This window comes from Rhinatrema bivittatum, chromosome 6 (assembly GCF_901001135.1).
Source record: "Rhinatrema bivittatum chromosome 6, aRhiBiv1.1, whole genome shotgun sequence".
Lineage (NCBI taxonomy): Eukaryota > Metazoa > Chordata > Amphibia > Gymnophiona > Rhinatrematidae > Rhinatrema > Rhinatrema bivittatum.
In genome coordinates, this window is record NC_042620.1 from 150,919,553 (window position 1) to 150,932,091 (window position 12,539).

The 12,539-nt window shown below is 45.4% G+C and overlaps 1 protein-coding gene across 1 annotated transcript in view; it reads left to right on the forward strand.

Annotated features, from left to right (window-relative positions):
* Positions 1–12,539, forward strand: part of DNAH7 (dynein axonemal heavy chain 7) — a 724,465-nt gene that overhangs the window by 32,029 nt on the left and 679,897 nt on the right. Inside the window, 2 exon segments of the mRNA XM_029606081.1 lie at positions 112–202; positions 11,857–12,037. Of these exon segments, the coding sequence (XP_029461941.1) occupies positions 112–202; positions 11,857–12,037 (272 nt within the window).

Genomic DNA, 12,539 nt, shown 5'->3' on the forward strand with positions numbered 1-12,539 from the left:
AAGGATTGGGAAATACTGCTCTAGTGTACTCTGGTAGCATATAAACATATTCATATACATATGTACTAATAAATCTGTATTAAATCATTGCTTTATATTTTATTTTGTTAGGCAGCAAGAATGTGCATCACTCCAGTCTATGTCGTTCGATGATTTCCATCCAGCAGCTGGACCAACTACTGCACTTGAGAAAGATATCTTGGTAATTCAGTTAGTGCCTTAAAGCATGTCTAGTATGTTGTTCTACATAATAAACTGTTTCACATTGTTGTAATGACAATGTTGATTGTAGCAGTCAGGTTTTGTTTTAAGGTAAATCACTCTATAAGAAATTTCTTTACCCCCAGCCAGTTATGAAGATCTTGTATTTATTTTACTGATCTTCCATTTAAGTGATGTAATGTTTTTTACACTTTCTTTTATTTTATTTTTTGTCCTGATCGTTTCTCCTGTCTCCTTTTCTTTCCAGTGCAATCGAACCCATGCTGGGATTCTGGCACCATGAGCCTTCAATTCACAATGACCCAGGGATTTTTCTCCTATTGTTAAAAGACCATTGCTGCAATGACCAAACTAAGAACAGTGGGAGGGTCCACTGCAGCAATGGTCCTAAGGCTGGGAGAAATGCCCCAGATCTCCTTCTGGAGCATTGTATCATGGGATGTAAATTCAGCCACCAGGTGTTGCCCTTAGCAATGATCATGTCTCCCTCCCTCACTAGGGGTTGTGAATGTTGCTTCCATAGCATCTCCAGCTCCAGCCAACCCAAGGTGCAGAAGATCTGACTCAGGGACTGAACTGGGAACATTCAGCATGGCAGTGCACGGCAATATCACTTATCCATTGGGTCAGCTCTACACTTATTTTTCTATTGTTTCTAGATTTTTTTTTTTTAACCAGGCTCTTTTCTTCTTGTGTTTTTAGCCCAGTTGAAACTATCTGTACTCTTCCCTCTTCATAGAAGTGGCTTATAGCTGGTCACATACATTTTTATTTAGAGAATATTTTTCAAAGGATTTTACACATGCAAACATGAGTTTATCCATGTCAAAATACCTTTTGAAAATTTGCCCCCTCTCACTACATATGGATAAATAAACAGTGTGTAAACTTTTTCCTGCCCTGAAATGGGACAAGGACAGGACAGGCTTAGAGAGATAAAGCAAAGCACATGCAGGGTTTTCAAAATAAGAGTGAAATACAGAAGCCAGTAAGCACAATCAACAGGAAAAAACAGAAGAGTGGCACACTTCAAAGACAAATATGAAAAATTGAACTATGAATAATAATAAATAATTAACACTAGGTAAAAGATGTAGCTATCAATAAAATAAAATGGCCATCCACAAAATAAAATAAAACATATAGTAAAATACATTTTATTAAAATTGTATAAAATATATTAATGCATAATAATAAATATAATAGTCAATAAACATTAAAATTAAAAATAAAAAATTCCAAACATGATCATGTTCTGGCAATGCCTGCTTCAAGGGATATTTGTAATGTTTATTGACTTTTGTATTTATTACTATGCATTTATACTTTATACAATTTTATTAAAATGTATTTAACTCTTTGAAGCATCTGATCAAGGATTTCACCAAGGTCAATCAGTGTATTCAAGATGAAACAACAGTCTTAACTTGAAGAGTTAAAGACTGGATCCATTGAATCAACACAACAGGCAAAGCTGAAGTGAAAGGATCAAGGATACACACCATCTGCTGGTGGTGTGTGTTGTGTCATTCGGTCTCAGATGGCTTCGACCTCTGTGCCTCACCTTTCTCTCTGCTCTCTCTGCTCTCCCTGCTAGCCTTAGGAAGATGGCTACCACTGCGTCTGCATGCCGCTCTCTCCGGCGTCCCCCAGAACGGCAATGGCAAGGCAATCCGCATGAGGGCCTCCTAGGGTGCACGCACGCATGACACCCACGTCTGTATCCACATCATGGCAGGAACCTTGGGAGCGACCCCCTTGAGTGACATCATGCTATCCGGATATTTAGCCTGCCCTTCGTTTGCTAACAGATTGAGTTAGCAAGGATTGGACTTGTCCAGTCTAAGCTACTCTGCCGCTTCCCTGCTGCCGCTGGAAGATCTCTCTGCCCTTCAGGGTATTTCTCTAACCTGGGTACCCGCTCCTCGGGGGCCCTTTGCTTTCTTTCAGGTGCCTATCAGGGATCAGGTACTCGCTCCTTGAGGGCCTGCTCTCCCTGCCTCGGTGCCTGTATTCAACTACTTCTGCCTGCTGGGATCTCCATCTATACAGCTACCATCTTAGTGAGTAATCTAACATTGTCAGTCTGTCTCATCTACAGCTCAGCACTGGGAACCTGCATCTGGAACTCCCTATACTATCGCTGAGAGACGGGTCTCCTCTGCTGAGGGCCCCTGGACTGCTTCCTCTGGATCACCTCACTACTGCCACCTCTGGTGGCATTATTCAGCTGTATAATAAAAGACAAATATTTGTGTTTGCGTGTCTCGAGTCTAGCCTAGTACTGTGGTTCCTCACGGGGCTCCTCCCCATGGGATTGGTCATCAGCACAGTACCCAAGAATCCACTCAAACACCTCAAAACCATAACAGTGTTAAGGTTTTGAAGGTGGCATCATTCCTTTAGCACTAAAGCCAAAGGATAAGAGATCTACTCTCCAGTGAGTGCTCGAGTATGGAGCTGAAAGGACACAGCAGGGCCAGATGAAAGCACAGAAACATTGATACCGATCCTCTTCACTGCATGGCTTAGATAGCAGATGGACTCTGGATACTTCTCCAACCCCAAAAGCAGCTGGGCCTGGATTCTAGCTTTGTCTCCCATCCAGGCCACTTGCAGTACATGTCTTTGGATTTGCAATTTTAGACTTTCAGTGCAGTTTGATATACTCTGAAGAAGACCAGTCCTCCTGCTGAGTCCCATCACATTTTTGACTCTGCAGTCTTCAAAGAAGAATTGCAGAGGAGAACAGTAGATGCAACTGATGAGTATGAAGCAGTGCGTTTACTTTCTCCATTCCCTCTTGGCCTCTGAGTCTTGTTTTTTTAACATAGGATGTGATTATTTTTATTTGCTAATCTTGCTGAATATCTTTTTGGTGCAAATATTGGTGACCGCTAGGTATATAGCAAACAAAGTACAAAAACAAATATTCCCTAATATAGAATTAATCCAAAAATAGCGAAACGGAACCTCATAAGTTTTCAAGCACTTTATTCTAAGTTTTCAAACATTTGAATACATTTCTGAAGAAGTTTTCCAAAACAGTTTTAGACATGTCCAAACATTCTCAGAATCACAGCAAACCTGATTCTTAAAAACATATTATCCGCAAACCATACATTAATGTCTCATACCACACACACATATATCCTATATCACTGTTTTTTTGCCCAAAAAAACTTATATATTTTACATACACCCATAATAATAGCAGAAACAGAATATTATTTACAGAAGTTCTCACCACTATCTCTAAATAGACAAGAAATATTTTCTATTTGTCTAGGATCAAATGTCTTTAAATAAACCAGTATTGTCCTTACATCTCAAAATGATCTCTAAATCATTCAAGATTTTTTTGTTTTTAAAGATCTGATATCTTTAGGTATTTGATACAGTGTCCTTGAATCCCAACAAAAGGCCCTTGTTTCGCTGGTGTCCAGCTTCTTCAGGGGTGTTTCTGAAATGATATGAACTGTAGAGACCACTGTAGCTGCTCAAATAGATATTTATACAATAATTTCATGTCCAAAGACATATATGAATAGTGGTTGGAGAAGTCTGATGTTCAATCAATACCTCTTAAGCAATAATATTCCAGAAAATGTTTCATTCAAATTTGTATGTAACCTCAGACGTCAATCTTCATAGTAGCTGCTGCACGACCCATCCGTGCTAGGCCCGGGCCCAGGTCTGCTCACCTTGCTCCTGCACTAATGGCTCCCGGGCCATCCTCTCCTGCGGCCGCTGCCAGCACCACCCATCCGCGGCGTCCCGCGGTGACATCTCCTAGGCCCTCCACCTTGGGCCTAGCTTCACGCCGGTGTGCGGCGTCCTCTCCGGCGCCAGCTCCACCCCCAGATGCTTTAAAGGGCCAAGGGCGGGAACCAGCTCTGCTGTGCAACCCGATGATGTCACCTGACTCGAGTATATAAGCCAGGCCCTGTTCTCTAGGACCTCGCCTTGGCAATCGGGTCGACACCGTTGATGTAGTAGTTTGCCTAACTGTTTGTTCCAGCGTTTCCTTGTTCTAGTGTCTCTTTGTTCCAGCGTCTCCTTGTTCCTGAGCCTCCATGTGTTCCTGCTTCCCTACTCAGGTAGTATCTCTACGGACTGATCTTTGGTACTGACCTCTGCCTGCCTGACCATACTCTTGTCTGCTGCCTGGAACTGACCTCTGCCTGCCTGACCATCCTCTTCGTCTGCCGCCTGGAACTGACCCTCGCTTGCCTTGACTACACTCGGACTGACCTTGATTTCGACCCCTGTTTTGGCTGACCACTTCTGGATGGATACTCTGGCTCTGACCCTTGCGCTTCAATAGGACACTCTCTTCTGGACTACTGTGACTACAAAACCATCCTGCTTGGAATCCACCTGCAGCTTTCACCGGACTAGACCTGTACGCGTTGCCTGCCTCGCCCAGAGCACCTTCCTCAGGTCTCCGGGGCTTCCAGTTTGAATCTAGCCCATCCTCTCCACATCAGCCATGCACCCTTGCTCGTGGTGGGCACACCCCCTCCTCTACCTCTTCAGGAGACCATATGAGTCCCAACTAAGTCCAGATGGTCCGGGTACCAAGGGTTCAACCTGCGGAAACCCCAGACTGGTATTGGCGAAGCTCCAGCTAGCCTCTGTCTCCTTGTGTGCTCCGCCTCCTGGTGGCAGGTGCTCTCTGGGTCCGACCAGAGGGCTGTGCCAATCCTGCACCAGGCCAAGGGTCCACCTCCATGGCAACAGGTTGCCAAGCCCATGGACTCAGCGGAGTCTCCTGCCTTGCAGGCCATCCCTGGTCTGGTCAATCGTGTCTGAGAACAACAACGAATTATGGAAGCGTTGGCTTCTTCCATGGAAAAGATGCATTCTCAATTGGAGGAATTCATCATGTCCAACCCAGGGTCTCTTGCCCATACCTTGCCCTCACGGGCACCGCTGGCCCTCCCAGCTCCACCCCATTTTAATGGGGATCTGCGCCTCTGTTGAGGATTCATAAATCAATGTTATTTGCAGTTCTCACTGCAACCCTCACTGTTTCTCGATGAGGTAACGAAAATCACATTTATCCTCTCATGTCTTGAAGGGAAGTCCTGGCATGGGCTTCCCCATTCTGGAAGCATTCTGACGCAATCCTTCGCCAGCTCTCTTAGTTCATCTCCGTCTTCCGATGCACTTTCGAAGACTGAGGCTGATAGGTGGTCGCTGTCCACCACCTACTCCACCTCCGTCAAGGCTCGCACTTGCTCGCTGAATATACTGTGAAGTTTAGAACTCTAGCTACTGAGTTAGGTTGGCAAGAAGACTGCCTGCGGGCACTCTACCTCGAGGGACTGTCTCCTGCCCTTAAGGATGAACTGGCTGCCTGCGAGATTCCCGTATCTCTGGAAGACCTGATCTCTCTAGTCGGTAGAATCGGCTACCGCCTTCGACAATGGCATCAGGAGGGCAAGGGTCCTTTGACCTCCTGCCCTACAATCACCTCGTTCGGCGAGTCCTCAGTGGAAGGCCTTACCAGTGACCTCTCAACCTCCCGAGGAGACTATGCAAATCAACTGTGGCCACCTGACTCCAGAGGAATGTCTCCGATGTAGATAATCGGGCCTCTGCCTATATTGTGGTGGTTCCGGACACCTTCTCCAGACTTGCCCTGTGCATCCGGGAAACTCCAAAACCTGAGCCTGGCGGGGGTCCCGAGCTTGGGCACTATAGTTTCTGGCCCTCAACTATTGCTATCTTTCTCCCTCCTTAGGGAATCACGTCCATTCCCCACCACCGCTCTCATGGACACTGGAGTGAGTGGAAATTTCATTATGGAAGAGATCGTCAAGCTCCTTCAGATACCAGTCCAGCCTCTGGAGATACCACTCCAAGGAGAACATCTCCCCGATCATATCACTCTCCATACCATGACTATTCACTTCACTGTTGGGACCCTCCATGACAAGGAGATCTCCCTTCTGATCTTGAAATGTTCAACACAACCCGTAGTCCTTGGACTTCCTTGGCTCCAGTTACATGCACCCCACTTCGACTGGCAATCCCTGCAACTCACCCAGTGGGGTCCTCAATGTCAAAAGCACTGTTTACGGCAAGTGTCTCCATCTGTGACAGTTCTAAGCTCTACAACCCTTCCTGGATTACCTGCCCCGTACACAGAATTCAAAGATGTCTTCTCCAAACAAAATACAGACATCCTGCCGCCACTCCGAGAGTTTAACTGCCCTATAGAACGCCTACATGGAACCATGCCTCCCAAGGGCAGAACCTATCCCCTTTCACTCCCAGAAACCCAAGCGATGTCAACATGCATCAAGGAGAATTTAGCCAAAGGGTTCATAAGACCCTCTAATTCCCCGGCAGGCGCTGGGTTCTTCTTTGTAAAGAAAAAGGTGGCAGTCTACGACCATGCATAGACTAAAGAGATTTGAATGCAGTAACCCATAAGGACCAGTACCCATTACCACTTACTAGTGAACTGTTCGACCACCTACATGGCGCACAAATTTTTACTAAATTGGATCTCCGGGGAGCATATAACCTAGTACGGATTCAACCGGAAGACATCCAGAAAACCACCTTCAACACAAGAGATGGTCACTACGAGTTCGTAGTAATGCTGTTTGGGCTATGCAATGCCCCTGCAGTCTTCCAGCAGCTAATGAACAAGATTTTCCGGGACCTTTTGAACTCATTCGTCGTAGTATATCTAGATAATATATTAATCTTCTCCATGGACCAGAAGTCTCATCGCTCCCACGTTCAAACAGTCCTCCAACGTCTCTGAGACCATCATCTCTATGCTAAATTGGAGAAGTGCATTTTTGAACAACCTAGCCTCCCATTCTTAGGCTACATCATCTCCAACTGTCCTGACAAACTCCAGGATATTCGAGATTGGCCTCAATCAGTGGACCTTCGAGCCCTACAAAGATTCCTTAGATTCACAAATTACTATCGAAACGTCATCGCCAATTACTCCATGCTGGCCGCTCCACTCACCGCCATGACTAGGAAGGGATGTGACCTTCGAGTATGGAGCCCCATGGCTCAATCAGCCTTCCACGCCTTAAAGCAGGCCTTCTATAACGGCCCATGTCTACGTCACCTGGATCCTAACCGCCCCTTCATCGTCAAAGTTGATGCGTCCGCCATTGGAGCAGGAGCGGTCTTGAGTCAATACTCCACCAAGGGAACACTTGTACCATGTTCCTTCTACTCACATAAATTCACAGAACAAAATTATACCATAGGGGACCGTGAACTCCTAGCAGTGAGTCTCGCCCTCCAGGAATGGCGTCCCTGGCTTGAAGGGGTGCAACACAAATTCACAATATTTACTGACCATAAAAATCTGGAACACCTAAAGGAGGCCCAGTTACTTAACCCAAGATAAGCCCGCTGGGCCCTGTTCTTTGAGTTCTTCAACTTCGAGCTCCGCTATCACCCAGCGGTGAAAAACCTCCATGCGGATGCACTCTCTCGCTCTGTTGAGCCAGAAGACACACTTGATACTCTCAGGCACATTATTGATCCAGCTTGCATGTCTATTGCAGTCACCGCTACGGTACCAGCCGGGAAGACAGTGGTCCCCCGCCGTCCCCGTGAGTGCGTGCTCCATTGGGCTCATGACTCCAAGCTGGCTGGCCACCCTGGCCGAGCCCTGGACTCTCGAGATGCTTCAAAGGCACTATTGGTGGCCTGGTATGATAAAGGACTCCCGTGAATATGTGGACTCCTGTCCAGTGTGTGCCCAGCAAAAACCCCCAACTGGCATGGGGGCTTCGCCAACCACTTCCTGCGCCCACCGAGCCCTGGTCAAGTCTCTCCACAGATTTCATCGTAGATCTGCCTCCTTCAAAAGGAAATACGGTAATCTGGGTCATCATTGACCACTTCTCAAAAATGGCCCACTTTGTCCCCTTACCTGGACTCCCATCGGCTCCAGAGCTAGCTCAACTCTTCCTAACCTATGTATTTCATTTACATGGACTACCACAAGAAATCATCTCCGATCGTGGCCCTCGATTTGTTGCTAAATATTGGAGGTCTCTCTGTAAAAGGTTCAATATTATGCTAAACTTAACATCAGCCTATCATCCGCAAGGAAATGGCCAGGCCGAAAGGACTAATCGCTCTTTGAAAACTTTCCTGCGATCATATGTCAATGACCAGCAAGATAACTGGTCTGACCTCCTGCCGTGGGCAGAACTATCCCATAACGCCCATATCTCCTCTGCCACATAAGTTTCACCTTTTGCGGTAGTCTTCGGCCGTCAACCATGCCTACCACTGCCGGTTCCAATCAGTGTACCTTCACCCGCAGCCCAATCTACAGCACAAGCCATATGTTGGCTCTGGAACCAAGTAAAGGAAAGACACTGCCAAGCAGTTGACTGGGCCAAACGCTTCATGGATATCAATCGTCGAACCGCTCATCTGTTCCGACCTGGACAGAAAGTCTGACTTATTTATTTGTTTGTTTTATATAATGTTAATCTGAAGCAGTCTCAACAGTGTACACTCAATTATATAGAAAAACTCATCTATTCATTCAAGCTTTTCAATTACAATAATATTTTTACAATCCATTTTATATGCACTGTACTTAATTTTTTGTCTTGTTTATAAATGTTTGTATCTTTGTTTTTAAAATTATGCATGTGTTTTGAACATTTGTAAACCGCCTAGACGGATATACTTTATCCATTTGTGCAGTATATAAAAACTTTTAAATAAATACATAAATATAATATTACAATAAAACAAATTTTAAAAATTAATCACAATAAAACATAAATTATTTGCTACATAATAAAATAAAATTCAAAATAAAATACAAAAATTTTAACTAATATGGTAAAAATATAGATTTAAACTTGAGAAATAAAAATAAAATAAGTTTAGTACTAAGCACATCCGGCTACGATTACCTTCCCAATGACTAGTCCCCAAATTTATTGGTCCATTTCCAATCCTTCGACGCATAGGAGCAGTCACCTATCAACTCCAACTTCCTCCTTCCATGGGCATTCACAACACGTTCCATGTGTTACTACTTAAACCTTTGGTTTTATCCTGGCCTTCTCGAAAGCCTCCTCCACCTAAGCAACAAGCGGCGTAACCTGAAAACACATTGTAGGTAAAAGAGGTCCTGGATGTCCAGCGCCATCGAGGCCACTGGGAGTACCTTCAGTCGTGGGAGGGCTTCGGACAGGAAGAGAACTCCTGGGAGCCCTCCCACCACATTTTCGATAAGACTCTGAGCCAGGACTTCCACCGGGATCACCCTGAGAAACCCAGACCAGTAAGGGGGAGGCCTAGAAGGGGGGGTACTGTTGCGCATCCCATCCGCACTAGGCCCACGCCCGGGTCTGCTCACCTTGCTCCTGCGCTAATGGCTCTCGGGCCGTCTTCTCCTGCGGCCACTGCCAGCACTACCCATCCGCAGCATCCCGTGGCGACATCTCCTAGGCCTTCCACATTCGGTCTAGCTCCACGCCGGGGTGCGGCATCTTCTCTGGCGCCAGCTCTGCCCCCAGGTGCACGCACACGCGCAGTCTGCCTGCCCATTTAAAGGGCCAAGGGCAGGAACCAGCTCCGCGGCGCAACCCTATGACGTCACCTGACTCGAGTATATAAACGAGGTCCTGTTCCCTAGGACCTCTCCTTGGCAATCGGGTTGACACCGCTGGTGTAGTAATAGGCCTAACTGTTTGTTCCAGCGTTTCCTTGTTCCAGCGTTTCCTTGTTCCAGTGTCTCTTTGTTCCAGTGTCTCTTTGTTTCAGCTTCTCCTTGTTCCTGAGTCTCCGTGTGTTCCTGCTTCCCTACTCAGGTAGTACCTCTAGGACTGATCTTTGGTACTGACCTCTGCCTGCCTGACCATTCTCTTGTCTGCCGCCTGGAACTGACCTCTGCCTGCCTGACCATTCTCTTGTCTGCTGCCTGGAACTGACCTCTGCCTGCATGACCATTCTCTCGTCTGCTGCCTGGGACTGATTTCTGCCTGCCTGACCATCCTCTTCATCTGCTGCCTGGAACTGACCCTCGCTTGCCTTGACTATGCTTGGACTAACCTTGATTTCGACCCCTGCTTTGGCTGACCAATTCTGGACGGATACTCTGGCTCTGACCCTTGTGCTTCACTTGGACACTCTCTTCTGGCCTACTGTGACTACTAGACCAACCTGCTTGGAATCCACCCGCGGCTTTCACCTGACTAGATCCGCAGGCCAGCCTGCCTCGCCCTGATCACCTTCCTGAACTGTTACCTCCCTGAGGTCTCCGGAGCTTCCAGTTCGGGTCAAGCCCATCCTCTCCATATCAGCCACGCACCCTTGCTCGTGGTGGGCACACCCCTCTGCTACCTCTTTGGGATACCATCTGAGGCCCACCTAAGTCCAGGCAGTCCGGGTACCCAAGGGCTCAACCTGCAGAAACCCCGGACTGTTATTGGCGAAGCTCCAGCTAGGCTCTGTCTCCTCATGGGCTCCGCCTCCTGGTGGCAGGTGCTCTGTAGGTCCAACCAGAGGGCCATACCATTCCTGCACCAGGCCAAGGGTCCACCTCCAGCGCAATAGTAGCCATATGGTAAATGACAGTCACAGTTTGTCTATAGGGATCAAAAAAATCTCTGACTTGCTGACATCTCCAAATGACCTCAATACAGAATTATTATTGTATAAACATCCGCAGAAACACCCCCTAAGGAAGCTGGACACCAGGAAAACAAGGCAAAACAAGGGCCTAGACAAATAGAAAATATTTCTTATCAATTTAGAGATAGTGGTAAGAACCTCTGTATACAATGTTCTGCTTCTGCTATTATTATTGGTGTATGTAATATATATATTGGGCCTGATATGCAGCACTGGCCATTTAAGTAACTTGGCCAGATATGACTAATCTGGCTAATTTATGAAGTATATTCAGTGGCACGGCATAGCTGCTGAACAGACCTGTATATGTATGCACTTTGCTGGAAAAGTCTACCCAGCTAAGTTTAGACCTGCTCTCTAGGATGTTTAAACTTAAAATTGTGCGGCTATCTCCGAATATCGTTAGTCAGCCATATAAGTTATATGGATAACTCACTCCACCTCTGGACTTATACAGCTAAGCAGAAGCCACTGAATGCAAGCGGATATTCAGCGGCCACTACTTAGCCTCATAAGTCCTGCTTATCCAATTAAATAGCGCTGAACACGCTTTGAATATTGGGCCCAAGGTCTTTTGAAAAAAAACAAACAAACAGTGATATAGGATATATGTGTGTGGTAAGAATCATGAATGTGTGGGTTTAGTGTGTTATGTTTTTATTTATCAATTAGGTGTGCAGTGATTCAGTTTTTATGATTATTGTGTGGTACTTATAGTTTTGAGTATTTTAGAGCATGTCTAAAGATGTTTTGAAAAACTTCTTCAGAAATGTATTCAATGTTTGAAAAGTTAGAATAAATTGCTTGAAAACGTATATTGTTCCATTTCGCTATTTTTGGGTACATTTTCATGAATCATGCTTCAATTCTCCTATACATCTTAGTATCAACTGCAATCTAAATGGTCACAATTTCATGTTTCTCCTTTTGTTCTGGTGACTAAACTCTTGCTCGTCACATTTTGTCTTCATTATGCAGAGATACAACTATTACATTAAGCATGGAATTGACACAGATCATGTGGCCCCAATGGATGATTCTTGGCTTCATAATGTCTTGGATCTGGTCCCAGATTACTTAAAAGAGTATTCTGAAATTATAGGCGAGCTATCTGATGAAATGAGAGAAGACTACCTCCTCAGTGTAAAGAAAGCCATAGGTAAGTGGAATGCCTCTGTGGCTTCTGAATTTCATTTGGTAAATAAATTAAGTAGTATTTGGAAGTTGCCTGTATTTGAGAGGACCATTCATTTACAAGAGTATGGAGAGAATCATAGATTGCACATTTATTATCCCATATGATAACAATTCCCAAATGAGAGGCACAGGAAATGCAATTGTACTACACTATTCTATATTTTTATTGCATAGCTATATTATATGCAATAAAAGTAGAGAATAGTATATGTATAATTGTATCTCTTGTATTTATATTTTCAGATAGTGCCACTGCATTAAACCATTCCATACCTAAAATAGATTTTAAGAGCTGCGCGCGAATGCACATGTGAACGCATTTGCAGCATGTGCACATGGACATGGTGATTTTAAAACATACACGTGTATATGCGCGCATACGGGTGCATGTTTAAAATTGGCTATTTGTGCATACATGTGTGCACAATTACAAATTGCGGTGCGCGTGAGCGCGCAAATGCCAC